The sequence below is a fragment of the Columba livia genome, chromosome 23 (genome assembly GCF_036013475.1).
Source record: "Columba livia isolate bColLiv1 breed racing homer chromosome 23, bColLiv1.pat.W.v2, whole genome shotgun sequence".
In the NCBI taxonomy this organism is placed as follows: Eukaryota; Metazoa; Chordata; class Aves; order Columbiformes; family Columbidae; genus Columba; species Columba livia.
This window is the reverse complement of record NC_088624.1, coordinates 2,264,334-2,286,425: the sequence shown is the minus strand read 5'-3', so window position 1 is coordinate 2,286,425 and position 22,092 is coordinate 2,264,334. Positions and strand designations below refer to the sequence as shown.

At 56.6% G+C, this 22,092-nt stretch overlaps 1 protein-coding gene and 2 non-coding genes across 3 annotated transcripts; 1 reads left to right on the top strand and 2 right to left on the bottom strand.

Moving 5' to 3' along the window:
* Positions 1-243: 243 nt before the first annotated feature.
* Positions 244-18,414, bottom strand: PLXDC1 (plexin domain containing 1). The gene is made up of 14 exons (XM_065039625.1): positions 18,114-18,414; positions 16,544-16,692; positions 14,430-14,573; positions 14,029-14,098; positions 13,781-13,903; positions 13,229-13,347; positions 12,971-13,070; positions 11,217-11,312; positions 9,174-9,255; positions 7,013-7,073; positions 6,071-6,200; positions 4,434-4,469; positions 4,123-4,283; positions 244-3,384 (listed from the first exon to the last, which is right to left on the bottom strand). The coding sequence occupies exons 1-14, from the start codon at positions 18,397-18,399 to the stop codon at positions 3,265-3,267; spliced, it is 1,677 nt and encodes a 558-aa protein (XP_064895697.1). The 5' UTR covers positions 18,400-18,414; the 3' UTR covers positions 244-3,264.
* Positions 18,415-19,176: 762 nt separating this feature from the next.
* On the bottom strand, positions 19,177-19,248 carry TRNAC-GCA (transfer RNA cysteine (anticodon GCA)). Its single transcript has one exon. It is a non-coding gene; the product is annotated as a tRNA-Cys (tRNA).
* A 2,451-nt stretch (positions 19,249-21,699) lies between these two features.
* Positions 21,700-21,790, top strand: TRNAI-UAU (transfer RNA isoleucine (anticodon UAU)). Its single transcript is given in 2 exon segments — positions 21,700-21,737; positions 21,755-21,790. It is a non-coding gene; the product is annotated as a tRNA-Ile (tRNA).
* Positions 21,791-22,092: the final 302 nt, after the last annotated feature.

The window sequence follows — 22,092 nt, the reverse complement described above, 5'->3', positions numbered from 1 at the left end:
CCATTTCATTGCAGATTGATGAAGTATTTCCTTTTGTGTAGACGTCTATAGATAAATAATGATTATATATGTATATTCTAATTATATATCTGCTGCTTCTCTGCTCAGAACAAATAGAACAAGGCAGTGGGAGAGTAGAATTCTCATCTTAAAATATATATATATATTCTTATAGTCTCAAAAGAATACAAGATGAAAGGTAAATGTTAAATATTTAACAAGCTTAGAAGTCCACACGACCAATAATAGTTTGCGTGGTTTATTTTGAAAACAAAGCAACCCAAAAGGAAGATTTCTTTTTTAATATTAAGACTGTGTTCCATGCAGATAATCCATAGTAAATACATGGCGTTAAAAGACAGATAAAGTGCCTTTAGTCCCCCAAAAGAGTCCAACTGTGCTGTAAATTCAAGTATGTGGAAAGTAGGCCTTTAGTTCTTAAAAAGAATTTATTGTTTATCTGAGTCCTGCCCCCGTTATGTCAAAAATGGGGGGGATTGACCCCCAACTCTTGCAGGAGCAGAACCAACCTCTCCTTGGTCTGATAAACCCCGCGCTGTGTTTTCCCAGCTATTGAACACAGACCAGTGACCAAGCAGCAGATACACCATGTCTTTTTCCTCATATTTTACACCCAAACGACGTGTTCAGTGGTTGCCACAACCAGCCAGGACACAGGGCTTGGAAATGAGGAGCCGTAGCGGTTGTTTTGCATCTTTTAACCATCTGAGCACCGGACTGAGCGCAGCAAACACCCCCTTGATAGCTATAAAGTTAAAATCTACAGGTCAATATACATGATGCTTGAAGCAAGCGCTGGGTTCGTCAGAATCCAGAGGAAAAACCTCAGCATGCGGCTGGAAAAGCCACATGATTTAAAGCAGAAATCAAACTCTTTATGTTGTAGTTGCCACCACCATGTCCTTGCTTCGAGACTCGCAAGATTAACCAGCATCTTGAAGTTCGGAGTCGCACAGGTAGGAAGGGAATATTGATCCGATGCGTTGAACTTGGTGCGGCCGGCACTATACGTGAGCCCAGACTCTTCTCTTCGGCATCTTGGTGATGGAAAATCCATTTTTGTCTTTCTAGGCATCAGCAACATTACCGTTGTGCTTTCTGGAATTTAATAGCCAACCTCTTCCACTACAAAGAATATTCAGGAAGAAAAAGGCTCCTTGTTGACTCACGAGCTTCCCAGGTGTGAAGGTCGAGCACCCGGAGCTCACGTCAAAAGGTAGGACAGAACATTGGGCTTTTTCTCCTCCTTGAGCCACAGGATCCAGGGGCAATAGGAGATTCGGGGGAATTCAGACCCCCAATTTTGGGCAGTAACTTCTCCATCATCTTAGAGATGATTAATTGAAGCCGTTAACGCTCTACCTGACAATACCCCAAACCCCATTCCTCAGTAGGAGGCAGACCAAACATCTCTTGCGCCGCTACAGAATAGCCCCTTTGCTTTTCTTTCTTTCCTTGAAGGAAAAATACAAACTGAAAAGCCTTTTTTCCTCCAGGCGCTCAGAACTTGGCATCTCTCCTGCAGTATTTTCTGTATCTCAACCATTTCTGTTGCTCCAGCACTTGGATGTTGTTATTTCCACCCGATATCTGATCCTCCTTAGATCCAGCAATGCACCAGGGGGAAAAAAACAACCAGTCAAAAGCTTTATTTAGGAATAAACTTTATCTTCAAAATATGTTTAAATAGAGACCGTCTGGGCTGTAACAACTGGGCACGACTGGTCTGACTTACCCTACGTGAGCATTTTGGTGCCTTTACGCCATAATAAGATGCAGCAAAAGTCTCCCTAGTGGCTACGTAGGAGAAAGTATAATCTGGGGTCTAAATGCCACAAAGCATCCATATTTATCTTTAATGGCTATAAAAATTCAGCAGATGAGAAGGAAAACATTAATTAGACAGACCATGCCTTTGGCAGTAATCACCATCGGTGACAGCTGAACCAGCCAGGGGATAAAATATGCACCAAACATGATTATCAGAATAAATAACTGAGGATCAAGAGGAAATGTAAAGGAAAAAAAAGCCTCATACAACCACCACCTTTTTTGGTGGGGGAAAGAAAACTTTACTGTACACTGGACTTTGGACTCTCTTTTAATTCTTTTAGACAAGTTTTCCTTGCACAGAAGGAGTAGAGAACCCTGACGGGCCCAGTGGCAAAGCCCTTAGTGAGGGTCAGATTCTGGAATCATGATTTACATACAAATCCAGACATGGGGCCTATCACAGACATCATAAAAAAATAGCGAAAGATCCTACTGGCTTGAGCAGGCTCTAAAAATGATGTTTACCAGGTTGATTTTTCAGTGGTGTGGAGGAATGTTTGCCCTCGCTCCTAATTGATGGGAAATGCCCACAAACAAGCTTAGATTTATATCAGGATTAATCCATGGGAGGACAAGGGTTCTCTCTAGTGCTCTCTCCCCATCCTGCTCTGTTCCTCCTGGATTTGTAGCCAGACCATGAGGATATATTTTGAAAAAATCTACAATTTGTTTTCACATTCTGTCTCCTTTAGGGCCAAGGGTCATAGTTAGTAATTTAGCAAACTAATTAGATGCTAAAAAGTGCATCGGAGCCACTGGCTCACAAACATCCTGGAGGTGAATCCTCCGCAGGGGTTTTGCCCTTAAAATAGAGGAGGTTTCTGTTTCTGCTGGGAAAGGAGAAGCCATGGTGGTGGAAGAACAACTGCAGGACGGGAAGAGGAAAAAAGGGCTCAAGGCTTCTCAGCCTTGATGACAAAATTCAATGCACTTGCCCCAAAAGGAGGTGGAGGGAGGCGAGCGCTGATGAGCCAACCTCAACACCCCGGCACGCAGCAAAAAGCACCGAATTTGCTGTCCCCAAGAGCCTCCTCCTCTTGCACCCGCACCGAGATGTGCTCCCTGTTGAGGCTCCCGGTGGAGGGGGAACAGTCCAACCACACACAGGGAGGAAACACCCGACCACAAAACCAAAAGCACCCCACCCCAAGCTACAAAAACTGACTGCGCTTTTCTGCCTGTCGCCACATGCAGGGCAGAGTCCAGTGTCACCGCCGTCACCACCGCCGGCTCTGCTGTCTCCTGAGGAATCCAGGCAAGTCCAGCCTCACATCGCCTCGACTCATCCTTTCCAAATGCTCCGATTGGGTCTTTTTCCTCCACTCGCTTGTTTTCCAAGAGGGGAAAGACTTTGCAATAGAATGACAGCAACTCCAACGCTTGAGACCCGAGAGGCGGGGGGAAAGGCGCTCAGCACTGTTCTGCTTCCACAAAGCCCTCCTTCTCCTGGCTGGCCGGCTCCACCTCGGCGTACGTGGCCTGGTTGGTGTGATTCCGGAATTTCATGGCGGGCCAGCGATGTGGCCTTCGCTGCGGACAGAAACGGAGACCCGTCAGAAATTATGGCAGAGCCTTCTACCCCGAGCCCGCGGGGAAACGGGGAACTGCCCTGAGACAAAGTGACATCTTTGTGAAAGTCTGACTTTTTATTAGTAAATTTATAAAGATTGATTTATGCTTGAAAGAGTTGATTACGAAAAGCCAGCGAGGGAGCAGGAAAGGCCAAGGGTTAAGCGTTGCTCACTCCCTCCCTCGGGAGCCTGCGCTGCACAGTCTGCTGCCTTCTAACGGCAGATGGAGACGGTTGGACCCCCCATCTTCCCCAGAATTAAAATATCCCGTTTAGAGCATCCACAGCACCGCTCCCACAGTTGGCTGCTGGCGCCACACTTATCAGTAAAGCCTGACAATTCCAGGCGACAAAAATCCCACTGGGCAATTCCAAAGGCAGCGAACTCAATTATGTCTCGGCTCCGACGGAGCCCCCGACCACACGAGGAGGTGGAAGAGTCTGAGGTTGCGCGAGGGAGAAAATAAAAGGCAACGTGTGAAAGGGAGGAAAATAAAACAGCGTGGGAAGGAGAGAACCTAAGTTTAAAACATCATCAGCTGGAGGTTGAGAGAGAAACTGGGACTGTAGGACTGTGAAAAGGAACTCAGCTTTGAGCCCTATCTAAGGTTCTTGCTCTTGTTTTGCTCCGTGCTGTTCTCTAGAAGGTCGGGATGGGTGTTGATGGCAGAGGAAGATAAAACTGGTTCTCCGCTCACCTCGATGAAGAACAGGGCGGCGGCAGAGGTGGGGTGGCTGTTGATGTAAATCCCAGCGAGGATGATGACGGCGATGAGCAGCACGGCCAGAACGATGCCCACGATGGTGCCCGTGTGCACCGGGGTGCCCGTTTGCTTGGAGGGAAGGCTGCTCCCCACACCTGCGAAAAATCAGCAAAACACCATCAAGCTTCCCAGAATTAGGAGCTTTACAGCAACACTTCGGTTCCCCAGGGCTGACACACAGACTGGGACTGAGCGGGATTCACGGCAACAGGGGTGAAAAAGGCAGAGCTGAGCTCAGGTCTTACCTTCTCCTCCTGCATACTGATTGAGCTTTGTGTCGTCTAAAAGAAGAAAGCAAAAAGGCAAAATAAATAAAGATAGGAGCCTTCTGTGACATCCTGCATCCTTCCTGCCCGTGTGATGGGGCCACAGGTGGAACTCTGCTCTTGCACAGCATTTATGGCCCAAAATGCAGTTGCCCAGAGAGATGGTGGATGAACCATCCCTGGAGACATCCCAGGCCAGGCTGGACGGGGCTCTGAGCAACGTGAGCTGGTGACGATGTCCCTGCTCATGGCAGGGGGGGCACTGGGTCAGTTTGAAGGTCCCTCCAACCCAAACCACCTATGACCTCATTCTGGAAGCACCAGGATGGATTTTACGGGGCTTTACGTCTCACCAATCACCACGCATCCAGCCGATTCCTGATCCAGAATTCCCGCTGCTCATCTCACCCATTCGCTGCATCAACACAGGACCAGCATGTCCAACACGTTCACCCCATGTCCCCCCAGGGCTGGAGGGACACGGAGGTGGCTCCTTCGCTTATGCCTTTGCTGAGCTGCTCCAGATCAAGTTCGCAGTCTGACACAGCTGCCTGTTTGTTCCCTTCCAAGACTACAAATTAACTTCATGCTTGACTATGTCACAGAAAGCCTCTTGTTCTTTCTTCACCCCCCCGCCCAGAAATGGCGATGAGTTGGAAAATAATCTCAGTGGTGGCGTTAACACTCCCCCTGCCTTTAATTGCTCCTTTCAAAGTCAGTGCTCCTTTCCTCCCCCCAGCCCGTTCCCATCGCTGAAGGACAATTACTAATGTTCCTTTCTATTTATTCTAATTAGCAGTTTGCGTTAGGGACTATTAAGCAGCAAAATTGAAGTGATACCTGCCGCTAGGATCCGAGGAGCCAGCCCCTGTGTTAATAGGATTATCAAGCTTTAGAACATGGGTGTCTCCAGGGGAAACTCTGCTCCTTAGGCGGAGCTTTCCTGCGCTGGAACCGGCACCGTTCCCGAGCGCAGGGCACGCACACGATGCCGTGTTGTTGCCCATCTGAAAGCACTGCCAGCCACGAGCCACCAGGACCAGGGACATTAAAAGCATGAGCCCCTATATAGAGTATTAACCTCCATTAAGGTGCTGGGGAGTCTGCCCACTGGGGACAAGTTGCTTATTGACCTTCAAAATGCATTAAAAGGCTGCGAGGAAACTGTAAAACTCTTCCTACCAGGGGGTTTCATCCCTCCCCTTCACACATCACCGAGTGTCACCTCTCAGGCTGCCCTTCCACCCCTTGTCCTTCAAGGGTAGGTTTGTTATTGTATTTATTTAGATATGGAATCATGGAATCACAGAATGGTTTGGGTTGGAAGGGAATCCGTCCTGGTGCTTCCAGAATGAGATCGTGGGTGGTTTGGGTTGGAGAGACCTTTAAACCGACCCAGTGCCAGCCCTGCCATGAGCAGGGACATCGTCACCAGCTCCGGTTGCTCAGAGCCCCGTCCAGCCTGGCCCGGGATGTCTCCAGGGATGGTTCATCTACCACCTCTCCTGTTCCTCTATTGGAATGTCCCAGTACGTACTAAATGGTTTTACATGGCATCAGAACGCAAGATCTCCCCGGGGATGGGGTGTCCCCACTGCCCCCCAGTCCGTCCCTACCTTCCGTGGTGAGCTTGTCCACGAAGAGCGAGGACGTGGCAGTGGGGACGTCCCCATCCCGTGGGGGGAAGGAGCCGTCGGGAGGTGCTGAATACCCTTCCGCTAAATCCTCACACGTCTTCTCATCTGACTGCAGAGAAAAGGCAGAAAGAGCTGGTTTTCCTCCCTTTCCTCCAGTGAGAGCCAGCGGGGAGGGCTCTGCTCCCCAGCTTTAGAGCCTTTGGGGTTCAAACCCAAGTGGAAGCAAGAGACACAGTCCAGAAAAATACATGGGGGGGGTGACATGGGGATTGGAGAAGAGGAAAAGTTTGGGAACCACTTAAATAGGACAAATGACAACGATCTGGCAAGGTGGGTGAGCTCACACATGTCCTGTGGGCTCCTTTGCCTCTGCTCAGCCCTCTGGGTTAACATGGAACAAAGCAGAGTTTTCAGTGAGGAAAAATCAAATAAATTAGAAAATAAAATACCCAAAAGCAGAAACAGATGTTTCCTTACAGCTGATCTTCCCGAGACAAAGAAACTAGTTCATCCAATGTGGAGGTAATTGTGCTAACGAGGACTAAAAAAAAAGGAATCACAAGGGCTAATTTCTTCATGCTTGAGAGTGAGTAAGAGTCACGCTTCAGAAGGTGAACTCAGGGTACTCGCATTGCACCATTTGGTGACTTAAAGAGGTCTCCGCACCTTTACAGAATACCCAGAATCAACCCGCAGAGAAACAAGGCACCAGCGAGGAAAATTTGGGGTGAGATGGACCATTTTTAACTATCCCAGTAGAGAGATGCGCTGTAACGGGACAGGGATGCCCAAAGGGATATCCCAGACCAGCACAAGCCAGGGGGAGCTAAGGGTGAATTTTCTGCGCTGGGATATTATTTCTGTATTTCGACTCTGTTCTCAGCACAAGAACAAGAGCAAGGACCCTCCTGTGGGTCTCACCTGCTGGCCGCAGCCGTAGGACAACCACTCCTCGCGGTACCGGTCGAAACCGCTGGAACACCTGCGGAAGAAGCAGAATTAACCCGTGGCAGGTGAGTTCCTGAGACACAGCAGCAATATTTGGCACGTCGCTGGTGTTTTCTAAGCTGCCCGAGAGTCCCAAGCGCTGCCTCGGTGGGTGTTGTGTCCAGATACTCGGACAAACAAATATCTGAGGGCTGGAAAGACTCTATACAAGTTGGTCTCTGAAGACGTGGGGTTTCCAGTACAGCTGTGCTGGAAGGACACTAATGTTCCTCTTAACAGAGGAGGAAAAGGATCAACGCCGCTTCTCCAAGAGAAGCGGAGAAATAGGAAAAAATATATAGACTGAGTCTGAATTTCCATTCCCTGGACTCCGTGCCAGGGCAAGGCCACGATCTCCTCGAGGGTTTGGGTTATTTATTTTGTTCTTTTCTTTCCAGCAACATCTGCACAGGAAAAACACATTAACGAAATGACAAACTGCACGAGGAAAACACCAGCCAGAGAAATCTCTGCAGGAACAGAGGGAAGGAAGCGGCACCAAACAGCACTCTGACCTTTGGGAAGCCTATGGGGACCACCAGGATGTGAACCAGGGGTTCAGCTCACACAAGCCATAATTTACCCACCTACCAACCAGGAAAAGAGGAGAAACCACAAGAAACTTCAGGTCCTGCTGAGTCACTGAGATCTTTGCCTAAAGTACAGTTCTCAGAACAATTACGGGCTGAAGCAAAAGCAAAAGTTCTACTGTCCAGAAGAGAATTAAGAGGACTTGGGGGTTAAACCACCGAGCTGGCCTTAGGGTAGAAGTTTAAGCCTAACAAAACTTCCTTGGGCAAGATCACAGTGGCTTTGCAAACCCCGCTGGTCGAAAGCCAACGAGATAGCGCTAAGCTTGTTCTAACTTGCTAGTTGAAGCTCATTTGCTGTTTGTATTTTCTATGTGTCATCGAAGCTTTTCGGGACCGAGATGCCGACACGCTGACGCGCGGATTTCAGCCAACGCATCGAGAAATCCCCATGTTATATGTGATAAGAGCAAACATCAGCAGCAGCGCCTTGGATTTGGGCAGCTGGGGTTGGCAAACACCGTGAAATTTGGAATAAGCAGAACGACAAAGTTCTCGAACCCTGGAGTTTCAGCCCAAAACAAAATCCAGGCTTAAAACCACCGTATCCTGGACTTGGTTTTACTACCAAAGCCACATCTGGTTTCACGCATCAATCCCAGCTGCGAGAACATCGTATTCTCTGATCCGGAGCCACCGCTGAGCAACTTGTCATTTCAAAATTATGTTCCCCTGGCTCGGGTTTTATTCCAGCCCATCGCAGGGCAGTGAATCGACGCTGATTTATCGCGTCGTTCCGCTGATCCCTCCACATCTTCCCCTGTCCTGCTTGAATCGCTGCTTGGAAGGACAAGGTGCGAGTCTTAGAGAAGGGCTGCAGGAGGAGGGACACAGCGTTGTCCCCGTGCCCGTGGATCTGTGTTACTGGGTCCCCTCCCCTGCCGCCAGCCCTAAATATCGCAGCAAAAATCTCATTAAACTCTCCTTGTGCTCTGTATCGTGCTGCTGGAGCTGAAGAGCGCGGGGCGGGACTGCAGCAGGGGCAGCCTCAGCCCCAAAAATCCTCCGTTTACCCCCAAACAAGCAGCAAATGCCCCCCAGCCCTCACTGTGTCCTGTCCCCAACAAGGAGAACGTGTCCCCCACAGCCAGGGGGCTGAGGAGCGTCCCTGATTCTCTGAGCATCCTTCAGACCCCAGCGTGTCCCTGCCTTGTGTCTGCAGTCACAGCCTAAACCAGCACTAGTTCCCCCTCTGTTTAATCGTGCCGACAAAAACGCGAGTCTTGCTTCTGGTCTCAACTTGTTGCTGCATCAAAACACAGATCAAAACCCCTCAGCCTCGGGAAATATCTCCTTTCAGCGGCTTGTAACCGGAGATCACTTAACTATGGCTACGAGGCTATAAGCAGCACATAAACTGAACCGAAAAGCAACAAAAAAAGAATGTAATAATGAAAAGAAACGAACAAAACTGATACAGGCATCCGACCTAGAGTTGCACTTGCTCTCCCAGCTATAGAAACACCCATGGGAGAAGGGGAGGGGGGGAAACGCGTGGCCGGTACCTCTGCAGGACGTGGCACCAGCTGCAGTTGAAGGTCAGCTCGGAGCTCACGCACGTTTCGCAGCTCTGGTGCTGGAGACAAGCTGGAAAAGAGAAGAGAAATGTGGCAGCAACACCAGCACCTGCACGGGGGAGCATCCCCACGGAACCAGCACCACCAGCTGAGCCTCCAGCCCGACCTCTGCAACACTGTGAGCAAGGGCTACGCTCCCGGTGCCCCTGAAACGCACTCCCAGTCTGTTTAACTGGGAATTAAGACGCATCTGAGGCTCCTGGGATTTCTTCTTGCACGGAGGGTGTTTCTCAGAAGGGAGGAAGCAACACAAATAGTTGAGCCTCCTGTTGCTAAGGCCATATGAATTCTGCAAGAACATCTCCATGGTGGAGGGGACAAGCTGCTTGTAAAGAGCCAGTGTTTGCTTGTCACCTTGGCTAGAAAAGGTGGTCAAGAGGGCTTGTCTAAAAAGAAGTCAAGAAAATGTGTGCCCAGGTGGCCAAGAAGGCCAACAGTATCCTGTCCTGTATCCAAAAGAGCGTGGTCAGCAGGACAAGGGCAGTGATCCTTCCCCTGTGCTCTGCATTGGGGAGGCCACACCTGGAGTATTGTGTTCAGTTCTGGGCCCCTCAGTTCAGGAAAGAGATTGAAGTGCTGGAGCGGGTCCAGAGAAGAGCAACAAGACTGGGGAAGGGACTGGAACACAAGCCCTATGGGGAGAAGCTGAGGGAGCTGGGCTTGTTTAGTCTGGAGAAGAGGAGGCTTAGAGGTGAGCTCAGCACTCTCTAGAACTACCTGAAGGGCAGTTCTAGCCAGGTGGGGATTGGTCTCTTCTCCCAGGCAGTCAGCAATAGGACAAGGGGCCATGGGCTTCAACTCTGCCAGGGGAAATTTAGGCTGGATATTAGAAAGCAATTATTTGCAGAGAGAGTGGTCAGGCATTGGAATGGCTGCCCAGGGAGGTGCTGGACTCAGCGGCCCTGGGGGTTTTTAAGCTGAGATTGGACATGGCACTTAGTGCCATGATCTAGTCAATGGACTGGAGTTGGGCCAAGGGTTGGACTGGATGATCTCTGAGGGCTTTTCCAACCCAGTCCATTCTGTGATTCTGTGAAATCAGAAGTTTTAACAAGTCCTGACTCTCCTTCGTGTGCCCATGCAGAGCTTTAACCGGCCCCTCTGGAGAAGACACAGATTAACCCAGTTGGGCCTCTTCTGACCTCAATAAGGCTCAGAATTAAACTCCCCAGAAGAAGAAGTGGAGGCTGGTTCTCCCCGCTCTGTGGCTCCTCAGAAGATCCCGCTCTGGCTGCTGGGGGAACTGAAACAGCAAGTCTTAAGGAGAAACAACAAAATATTGCAGAATGCTTATTTATGATCTGCTTTGCAGTAACCCTGCCTGCTGCTAAAATTGTCATAAAATAGCCTGGGGAGACCATTTAAATGCATAACCTTGGTATCTTCGTGACAGATTTACTCTCTGCTCTGTATTTACGGACTGCATGACTATTTTCCCTCATGCACACGTGTCCTTGGATCCGGACACTAAAAACGTCTTTATCTAACACGATCCTGAAGAAATTCCATCTGAGCGTGGAGGCGTAGAAAATGTCTTATAGACGGACCTGAGGTGAACCGCTGTCCAGCAAAATTCGCTGTAGCTTATGGAGCAAAAGAGAAAGAGTTTCAGTGGGAAAGAGCTGCCGGTGCTGGAAATCAAGTGGAAAAGCACTGAGGTGAGCGGGAGCTACTGGTGAGCAACACAAACCTTCCATGGGGCTCATTCCCCATCCCTGGAGACATCCCAGGCCAGACTCTGAGCAACCTGAGCTGGTGAAGATGTCCCTGCTCATGGCAGGGGTGGCACTGGGGCAGTTTGAAAGTCCCTTCAACCCAAACCATCCACGATCTCATTCTGGAAGCACCAGGATGGATTTTACAGAGGTTACATCTTGATGCTCAACACCCTCGTGAGTCCAGCTGATTCCTGATGCAGAATCCATAGAGGAAAACACACCCCAGGGCACCACACCAGCTTGTCCGACTTACTGGGCAGTGGGGTGAACTCCACGGCTGACATGTTGGTGATCTTGCTGGTGTCCAGCTCCACGCGGTGATACTCGTAAATGGTCCGACGGCGGGACTCTGCAACACAAAGACTTGGCTTTAGACTGGGCTTAAGTCCACTTTGCATACCCTGTGCAACATCCTGCAAATCCCAGAGAGGGCAGGGAGAGCTTGTGGGGCTGCTGACCCGCACCTGAAATGGAATCACAGAGCAGTTTGGGTTGGAGGGACCTTCAAACTGACCCAGTGACCCCCCACCATGAGCAGGGACATCTTCACCAGCTCAGGTTGCTCAGAGCCCCATCCAGCCTGGCCTGGGATGTCTCCAGGGATGGTTCATCTACCACCTCTCTGGGAACCTGGGCCAGGCTCTCACCACCCTCAGGTCCAACAATTCCTTCCCCACATCTTGGGGTGGCTCCTATGAGAGAAACATGTCCGGCAGCCGTCAGAGAAGCAAAGCAGGAGGTGCTGGGAGCAGCAGGGATGTCAGGGCACACATCTCCTCTTCCCAGCTTTGTTAGGCGGAGTTTAGATCTCTCTGTCCCCCTCTCCCCATCCAGAGGCTCCCGAGATGGCCGCGGTCCAGCCCTGCATCGCTCTAAACAAACACGAAGCTGCACAACACATTGCTCGGCGGTGACTCATGAGCCTCCCCCGTGCGCAGCGCTCGCAGCTCCCAGCGCTCCCCGGGATGCTCTGCAGCCCCAAAAACCTCCTCCTGCCCCTGTTCCTCAAGCCTTTTCCCCTCTCCTTCCTTTCCTCCTTAATCCCAGGAGAGGGGTCTCTCCTGGCTTCAGGCTTCTCCCAAATCTTCTCCCAGAGCCTGCAGCTAATTGATGTGGTGGCACCAGCCAAGATGGTCCTCTGGCTCGGTGGCCCGGCAAGGAGAATCCAGCCCGTCCTTCCTTCCAGCAGATGAGCAGGGCAACACGGTCTCCCCTCCCGTCCTTCCCTTCAAGCCTCGTTTCTTCATCTCATTAAGTTTCTTCATGGCCAGTTCTTGCATTTTGTCTCCATCCCCCTCCCCTCACACCCCCGGGACAGGCAGGGGGTGCAGGCAGGAGGTAGCACACCCAAGGGGACAGAGGGGAGGGGATGCCCCATCCAGCCAGGCTGAGGGGTTTATTTAACACAAACTGTTGTAAATGGGTAATAAACGAGGGCCAGATGGCAGGCTCCATAAATAACGAGGAAAAGCAACGGCGGTGGGTGCAGTTTTTGGGGGGCCGGGGGGGCGGGAGTGAGGTTGGGCTCCTCACCAAAGCACCTGGAGCACAGGGCTGCACCATCGCCTTGGCCATGGGGAGATGCACCCCAAAGATGCACCAGGGACATCCACACAGCCCCAAATGCCTCCTCATGCTATTTTGCTCCCCACCATGAATCCAAGCAGCACATCCTCACGTCTTGAGGTGCCCAAAGATGAGGGCGTCTCGTGTCTCTGTCCCCACCTGCCCCCTCTCCCAGCCATGGGGCCAGGGAGGTGAATCCCCTCCCTCTGCTCTGCCCCAGCTGCAGTTCTGGCTCCAGTTCTGGGCTCCCCAGTTCGAGAAGGACAAGGAATTACTGGAGTCTCCTTCTCTGAGACATTGAAACCCACCTGGACCGACCTGTGTGATCTGCTGTGGTGACCCTGCGTGAGCAGGGCTGGGCTGGGGGATCTACAGGGGTCCCTGCAACCACAACCCCCCAGTGACTCCATCTCCCCCAGTTCCTAAAGCGCAGCGACTCACCGGGCACATCGGGCGATGGGTTGAGGACCATGAAGGCATCAGACAGCCCGGCTTTCACAGGGTGCTGGGTGGCGCTGATCTGCAGGACGGGCACGGGGATCTGCGGTGGGTTAGAGAGGACAGAATGGGGTCCAGCTGCACGTCCCCAGAGCTTTTGTGGCACCAGAGACTCGGCATGTGAACAGTTATAACACCAGATCTCCTCCCAGACCTGCAGGGCCCCTCCTGCTCTGCTGTCCCCAGCAGAAAACCTCTCACCTCCTTGTACCCAAAGACGATTCTCCCGGTGCTGTGCAGCGCCGCCTGGAAGGTGAAGCTGCCTGTGTCCTCCTTCCCCTGGAGAAAAACCTTGTCCCACTGCACCACGAAAACCGTCCCTGGGGGAGAGACCAGAGCGGGTCGGTCCTCTCGCCTCTCCTCACCCCACAGAGAATCACGGAATCATTTTGGTTGGAAAAGCCCCTCAAGACCATGGAGTCCAACCAAACCCACCCCTGGCACTGCCCCATGTCCTGAGAACCTCATGTCCGTCTGTCCAGCCCTCCAGGGATGGTGACTCCAGCACTGCCCTGGGCAGCCTGTTCCAATGCCCCACAGCCCTTTGGGGAAGAAATTGTTCCCAGATCCAACCTCAACCTCCCCTGGCGCAACTTGAGGCCGTTTCCTCTGCTCCTGGCGCTTGTTCTTGGGGAGCAGAGCCCGACCCCTGCCAAACACCCCAGATTCCTCTACCCAACACCCCAGCTCCAGCCCCCTCTTTTTGCTCTGGAGAGCAGAGATTTGGAGGCAGGAGCGGGCAGATGGACTCACCGTTGTCCAGGTACTGGACGGTGGAGTTGCGGGAGTAGCTGGGGTTGAAGTTGGCCATGAGCGGCGCGATGTACTGGGTGGCCGTGAGCATGCGGTGGATGACGTCCCCCATGAAGATAAAACCTGAGCGAGCAGATCGCACAGTCCCCGTGATGCTCCACCCCTCTTTCTGACCTCCCACCACCCCATCCTGCCTCACCCACCCTGTTTTGTACCCCCAGTGCCCCCCAGGTCCCATCCCGACTCACCGCCCGTCGCTATTGTGACCTGCCGCAGGAGGTGGCCATAGAAGGGGAAGTCAAAGGATAGGATGATTCTCTGCGGGAGGGAGATGGGGTGAGAAAAACATCTGCTGGGGATGGGGGGTACAGGTCTGTGCCCAACGGCTCCACCCCAGCTCAGGATCCCGGGGCTGGGACATGGGGGTGACAGAGGGATGGGATTGGGGGGTCCTGCGGGTGCCCAGTCCCCACCGCTCACCCCCTTCTGCCTGGTAGGACCAGTCCTGGACTGGGGCTAAATCACACACTGGGGGTAAATCAAGCCTTGGTCCCCACTGGGATGTCATGGGAACGTGGAGGTGCCACCACATGGAAATCCCCGCTGGGAGAGGTGACCGGGGGACACCGCAGGGACACGCCGGGCTCACCGAGGCCTGTCGGTGCGTGTTGGAGAGGATCCCGTGGATCTTCACTTGGCTCCTGTTGGCCGCTGCCATGTCCACCCACAGCCCCCTCAGCCGCGCGTCCCCCGGCCCGTAGATCCGCGACACGTAGTAGCTGTGGTTGTCCTCCTACAGCCGGGAGGGGACAGGGTGACAGGGGACAGCGTGGAGATGCAAACCCCAGAGCAGCGAGACCCAACCTCAGCGCAAAGCAGCGATAAAACCAGCACAGACAAGCCCTGGGCGAAGCCAGAGGATGCTGAGCACTTGGAGAAGGTGCCGAGAAGAATCACGAGACCAGATGCACGAGAAGAAGGGCTGGTCGGCAAGAGACGTGACTCACGAGAGGCCGCAGCCTCCCCGGGATGGAAACACCCTGCTCCGGAGCCAGGGGCTGGAAGTTACAGCTAAAGCAACCGCTAGAAGTGAAGCGAAAACAACTGGGGCTGAGGAAGCCCGGAGGAAACGATGAACCGTGGAACAGCAGCCGAGCCAGAGCGAGGGGACGAGGATGGGGGACACTGCGGGGGAATGCGGCTGTTCCCCTGGGTGACATCCCCAGAGCGCGGGATGGGGTGTGAGCCATCAGATCCTCACCCAGAGCAAGGAGAGTGACCCCGAGCATCCCCCCCCCAGCCACCAGCAGCACCCCAGACCCCCCCAAACCCCACTCCCTGGGAGACCAGAGCAGGGACTGCACAGTAGATCTGCCAAGAGCCATTGCAAGCCAGTCAGGGACCTATCGAGGGACACATATCCCTGCAGGGGACCTTGGGGACACCCGGCTCTTCCTTGCAGCAATTCCAGCCCTTGCTCTCTGCAGCCCAGAGCCCTCCCTGCCCTCTGGATGGGGAAACTGAGGCACAGGGAAGGCTGTGCCAGCTGCATCCCAGCAACAGCTGTGGAAACCCCCCCGGGATGCAGGGACAGCACTGGGGGATGAACAACAGAACCTCCCATGTCCTTGTCCCCCCCCGGTGCTTTGTTCCCAATAAACCAGGGGTTTAATAACCGCAGGGCTGGGAGGTTCTGCCTGGCTCACCTGGCTTTGGTTATGGCACGGATTAAGAGACAGGAGGTTTTGAACACGAGAACAAGTGGGGAGCGGAGCTGCCACGAGCAGAGCTTGGGGGGCGGCAGCATCACAACCGCTTCAACCTTCGGGTCCCCCCACACCCCAAACCCACAATGTTTTTGGATGGGCAGCTCCTGACGTCCGATCACACCTTCTGCAGTCAGACACAGCGAGATACAGTGACGCATTGGGGACACCCTTCACCCCAAACACAGCCCCGCTCCCAGGGCGGATGCTCTTCAACCCCCAACAGCACCAAGCCCCAGAAAATTGCTGGTTTTGCCTCCTGTGAGCCACAGATGCCATCACGCCCTCCCTGTGGCTCCTCGGCATCTCCAAATGCCATAGGGCGGCCATGGGTGGGTTTGGGCTTTTTATAAACGCTTCCACATCAGGAACCTTCCTGGCCCCGCTCCGTCCCCAGTGGCCAACAAGCAAAGCCAAGCTGGAGCAGAACAGCCACAGCTGCTCCACGTTGTGCCACGGGGACACTAATTCCACCAAATCCACAGCCAGCTGCTGCCAAAAACACCAGGACAAGTCACCACGACCAGCACATCCTCCTCCAGGAACCAACCGTGGATCGCACCCCAGAATGGTGCAAACTCCCCCCCAGCTGCCAAGAAACCTGCAGCCCCGCCACTAATAACCAGGAGCTAATTGAGGGCGGGTAATTAGGCACGGCTGGGATGTGAGAAGCAAGAGAGATCTCCCAGGTGACACTGATGCTATAGCTCGTTATCAGCCTTGCGGGCTCCAGCTTCCCCAAACAGAGACCCCCCGCTTCCCCCCCAGCCCTGAGCCCCCCGGTGACCCTGGTGGCACCACGGCAAACGAAGCATCCCCACCATGGCACCAGGAGCTGGCGGGCAGGACCGGCCGCAGGGCTGGGCTGTAATTACCCTCCAGCCACACACGTTAAATTTGGGCTCCACCAGCTCCCTGCCCAGCCTGGAAATAGCTCTCGGTGGCCAAGTGCTGGCCGGATCCTGCCCTGGGGACAGCGCTGGGGACCCCGACTCACCACGATCCGCGTCTCGTTGGCCGGCAGCGTGTCGATGGCCAAGGTGCCCCCCACCATGTCCTGGCTGATGCGCGTCCCCTCGGTCCCCAGTGACGTGTCCCGAGCTCTCCGCCGGCCTTCGCCCGCCGCTGCGCTCCCGGGGGGGTGTCCTGGGGGGACAGAGGGACGGGTTCGTGGGTCCCACAGCTGCCCGTGGGTTGGGATCAGCCCCGTCCACCAGCGAGGCAGCTTCTGCTTATGTGACACGAGTTTGAGGGGTCTCAGCCCTGACGAGCAGCATCGTTGTGATGACAGAGATGCAGGGAAGAGCTCCTCAGGTCAGGGATGGCCACGGGACACAGGGACAGGTGACAGACACCCACGGCCAGGGGAGCAGAGCTGCCAGGGAGGGGTGAAAGGCAGCAAAACACCTTTGGTCCCCTCCCCAGCTCACACCCGCACACGGGCAGGGGTGCGAGGCCCCGGGGATGGGGAAGATGCGGTTTTGGCAATGGGGCACCAGCACGGCCACGTCCTCTGTGTCCCCTCCTCCAGGCCGGGTTGGGGTCCAGGCGTCGGCGCAAACTCCAACCATAAGAAAACTGTCCCTTGTCCCTTCCTGCCACATCTCATAGCCCCGGGATGGAGCGGAGGCTGGAAACACAGCACAGCGTTTGAGGGGGGGGGGGGGATGAAAAAGCCGTTTGGGAGCAAATCTGCAGAGATTCAGGAGGTTTCTGGCAGCTCGGCGCACGCGGAGGCGCTGCGGACGGCACACGCTCGCCCACGGGCAGGGACACCGCCAGGCCGGCTGTCCCCAGGGAGCGGGACGCAGAAACAGCTGCGGGGTGCAGACTGCTCCCCGGGGAGGGGGTTCCCCGGGTCCCCCGGGGAGATGAGCTAATTGCTGCCTAACGAGCTGCTGCTCGCCTCCCCAGCTGTGCCAAGGGGCTGGTTTCTGTCCCCAGCACCTCCAGTGGGGGAAACTGAGGCAGGGGGAGAGGGGCTGAGCTGGCAGGGATGCACCACAATGCTGGTGGGTGAGGAAAGGGGGTCTGCGGTTGGGGGTCCCACTCACCTTCCCTGGGGCTCTAACGAACCCCCCACGAAGGCTCCGGTACCCTTCCCAAAATCTCCCCAGCCAGCTGCGCCCACATCCAGCACCCGCCGTGCCACGGGGCGCCCCGAGTGGGGGGATCCCGGGTGGGACACCCACAGCCCCCTCTGACCTATGGCTGCCCCATCCAGCTGGGGCGCCCGGGCACCCCACGGTGCCGGCGCTTTTGCCACGGAGATGCTGGGGCGGGGGGGACGCGGGGACCCTACGGCAGGTCCCACACCGCGGGTGGCCCCTGTGGGTGCAGCGTGACACACACCTGCGTGCCCGGGGAGGGGGACATGAAGACACCCCCAAAGCCTAGCCCGCGCCGGGGAGCGCAGCACCAGAGGGACGGACAGACGGACAGAGCGGTGCCTCCCGCTGCCCGCGGGCACAGCAACGCCCGGGGCCGTGCATGGAGCTGTAAACCCGGGGACCCCCGAACCCCCACTCCCGGGACCCGCCCCCGCCCGCGCTCCCGGCCCCCCCTACCTGCGCCCAGCGCCCCGCGCAGCAGGACGAACAGGATCAGGCCCCCCCAGAGCATGGTGGGGGCCGGGGGGGCCCCGCTCGGCCCCGGCTCTGCTGGGGGGGTCAGCGCCCCGCCATGGGCCGGCACCCCCGGGGAGCCGCGCACGGAGCCGGAGCCGGAGCCGGAGCCCGGGCGGGAGCCGGGGGTGGGGCCGGGGGTGGGGCCGGGGGTGGGGCCGGGGGGGCGGGATGGAGCCGGAACCGGCGGCAGGACCCCCCCGCTCCCCGGGGAAAAATCGGTCTCCATGTGCTGAGCCCCCCCGGTAATGGGGGACACAGCAGCGCGGCTGTCCCTGTCCCCACCGCGGGCAGCCTGAGCTCGGTGATCCCGAACCAGGCTGCGGGGGGGGATAATTGCTTTGCTGAGCCCCCCCAGCCTCACCGAGCTCCCCCAGCCCCGCCGGGGTACGTGCTCCCCCCCAAACCAGCGCCTGTCGCCGCTCGCTGCCGTCTAGAGCCGGAGCGGCTGCACGGCAACGGCAGCCATCGCCTTTGGGGGGATCCAGCGTCCCCCCCCAGGCCCTGGGGTTCCCCCCCCATCAGCAAACCCATCTCTGCAGCACAAACGTTCAGCGTCTTTCCCCTCGCCTGGTTTTGCCCTTTGCCGCAGGAGCGCTGGTTACTGGGGGGCTGGGGAGGGGGCTGGGGGTCACAGGGTCTTGGGGTCACAGGGTGGGGGGGTCACAGGTGGGGGTCCAGCTGGCACCGCAGAGCCCCAGGAGCAGCAGAGATGTGCTCCGTGCGGAGGGCCTGGGGAGCAACAGCAGCCCCCCCCAACCCTGCGCCCAAAGCTGGGGGGTGCGGGAACAACGTGGGGCCCTGCAGACCTGAACTGAGAAAGCTGGGGGGGCAGAGGGGGGGACACCGCTCGGGGGATCCCCACGGGAGAGATGGATCCGTCCTTCTGCAAGAGAAATACCCGTAGGCTGCGAGGAGCAGCAGGATGCGACCTCCCCCCGGGTCTGGGTGGCAAATAAATCGGAGTGAAAAAGAAGGGGAGCCCCCCAAGGGAAAAAGGAAAAGAAGGGGGCACCCGGATTTGAACCGGGGACCTCTTGATCTGCAGTCAAATGCTCTACCACTGAGCTATACCCCCTCTGCTGGTTTCGTTGTGCAACGTACTTAATAACCGAGCTGCTGCACATCTGTGAGCGCCAGTTAACACCATTGCGCACCAGTAAACATCAGTGCGCACCCGTTAACACCAGTGCGCACCAATAAACACCAGTGCGCACCAGTAAACACCAGTGCGCACCAATAAACACCAGTGCGCACCAGTAAACACCAGTGTGCACCAATAAACACCAGTGCGCACCAGTAAACACCAGTGCGCACTTCCACACATGCACACGCAGCTGCAGTGCACCCCCCCCAAATCTCACCTTCCCCCCAGCACACACACAGAGTCAAGATGCAGCCCCCCATACCCACCCTCAGTGCTCGAGGGGGACGTGGCACCAGCACCCCCAACACCCCCCCCCCCTCCCCAACCCCCCCCGCCCCGCAGAGAGCGGGATGGAGCCAAACCCCGGGTTTGCTGCAAAGCCGTGAACCCCACTCAGGGGGCTGGGGAAGCCCTGAGGCTTTTGGGGAGCGGAGCTGCTGTGTGGCGTCCTCGCGGTGCGGGGGGGGATTAGCTGGAGACAGCAGCGTCGGGCCAGCACCCAGCGGGAGACGGATGGGGGGAGCGGCCGTGATTGCGCCTGGGGAGTGAGGTCAATATTTGCTCCCTAAGCTGCTGCGCAAACGCCAGCTGGGGGGGCACACGGGGCCGGATTTGGACATCCTGGCCCGCAGCGTGTCCTGGGCACCAGCACCGCCTGGACCATAGGGACAAAGGTTTAGGGTCACCCCGCTGCAGCTGCCGCGCTGGGGTGTCCCCTCGCTGAGCTGCCCCGTTCTCCTGTGTCACCCAGCGGCCTCACCGCCTTCCTTTATACGGATCGGGGAAACTGAGGCACGAAAACGGGGTTACCCAGGGCAGCAAAGTCCCAAAGAGAAACCCCGAGGGAGGGTGATCTTCCCTGCAGCAGCACACGTCCCTGGAGCCTGATGAGGGGACCCCCCGGTGCACCCCACTCTCAGCGAGCCACCAGCTCTTGTCTTGTCTTGTCCCCCATAGCAGCCCCTGGGGACAACCCCCCCCCAGAACGTTGCCTGCAGCCCCCCCGTGCCACACTCCAGCAACTGGGAACCCGTCCTGTGGTGGCTCTTCCCAGTTGGCAAAGTGTATTGGTGAGACCGGGGGGAGCGAAAGGCGCCCTGGCTGAGCCCCCCCAGCATGTTTGGGGACATTGTCTGGGGGATCCGCTCGGGGGGGACCATTCACAAGTTTGCTCCGATAAGGACCAGGACACGCAAACACCTCGTTTGCAAAGCCATTAGGGAAGGTGCAAAGCCCGTCACCCCCCCGGGACACGTGTGTCACCCCCGGGGGGACCTGTGTGCACAGGGGGTGGCAGATGGGGCACACAGCGGCAGTGGCGGGGACACAGACACCGGGGCAGACGTCAACCGTGTGCCCATCCTGCCCTTCCTGGGGGGCACAGCATCTGCCCCCCACTCTCTCCTGCTGCCTCCCCCTTGTCCCCGCAGTGTCCCACCGCGCCAGGAAAGGGGGACAAACCCGGGAACGCTGTTGGATGGAGCCAGTGGGTGCCCCTGCCACCCCGAGCTGTGGGGGGACCCGGGGCACCCCAGGCTGCACCCAAGGGTGCTCGGGGCCGGCGCTGGAGCCGAACAGGCGCCGGATCCAGACTGCTCCGGGGGGGCTGTTTACCTTGGGGCTGCAGCACCCAGCCAGGGGAAGGCTGGCAATTATGTAAATCCCTTAACCCCTGATTGCCTCCTCCTTCCCCATTAGGTGGGCAAACAGTTTTAGCAGCGGGGGCCAAGATAGGCCGTGGGCTACATAAACCCGCTGCCCCCAAACCCGAGCAGCCGGTGCCACCCACCAGCAGCACGATGGTGTCCCCAGTTGTCCTGTGCCTCGTCACCTCGCTCCTGCCCGCCGCCTCCGGTTACCTCTGGGCCTGGATGTACTCCCTGCCCCAGCACCTGCCCGATGAAGCCGCGCTGGGCAGGAGCGGCAGCCCCGGGGACAGCCTGGATGAGGTGAGTGGTGGGTGTCACCCCCCGGGTGTGGGGCTCCTGAGGAGGGGTGGGAGGTGCAGTTGGCAGCGGGGATGGGAACTGGGCTGGGGGCGGGAGTGGGAACTGTTTTGGAGCAGGGTGGGAGCAGAATTCGCAGCAGGGTTTGCAGCAAAGGTGGGAGCGGAACTTGTAGGAGGTGGGTTTGGAGGAAGTGGGAGCGGAGTTGGGTGCAGAATTTGCAGCTGGATTTGCAGCTGGGATGGGTGCAGAATTTGCAGCTGGGGTGGGTGCGGGAGGTGGGTTTGCAGCCGGGCTGGACGCAGGGCCGGGACCCGGGTTTGCAGGCAGAGCGGGAGCGCAGTTTGCAGCGCGGGCGGGAGCGGGATCGGGATCCGGAGCGGATCCGGAGCGGGGGGGCCGGTCGCGAGCGCGGCCGCGGCGGGCGGCGCCGGGCGCTCCAGTGGCGCAATCGGTCAGCGCGCGGTACTTATAGGGCAGTACGCGGAGCAATGCCGAGGTTGTGAGTTCGAGCCTCACCTGGAGCAGGACTTTTAGCGGAACTTTTACGGGCTCCGCCCGCCTCCCGCGGGGGCACAGGTCACCCCAAAACGCACCCACACCCAGTCCGGCTTCTCTTCATAATGTGCAAACAAAGTTTTTGCCCCCTGCTGCTCTTTCTGGGGGTCAGGGATGGGATCCCATCCCTTGACGTGCTGTGTCCCCCCCCTCCCCAACGCAGGTGACACCGTGCAGCCCGTCCACCCCCTGCGCCCACGGGCACTTCTGCGACGAGCACTTCGGGCTGTGCCTGCCCACGCGCCCCGCGGGACAGTACTGCCGCCGGGAC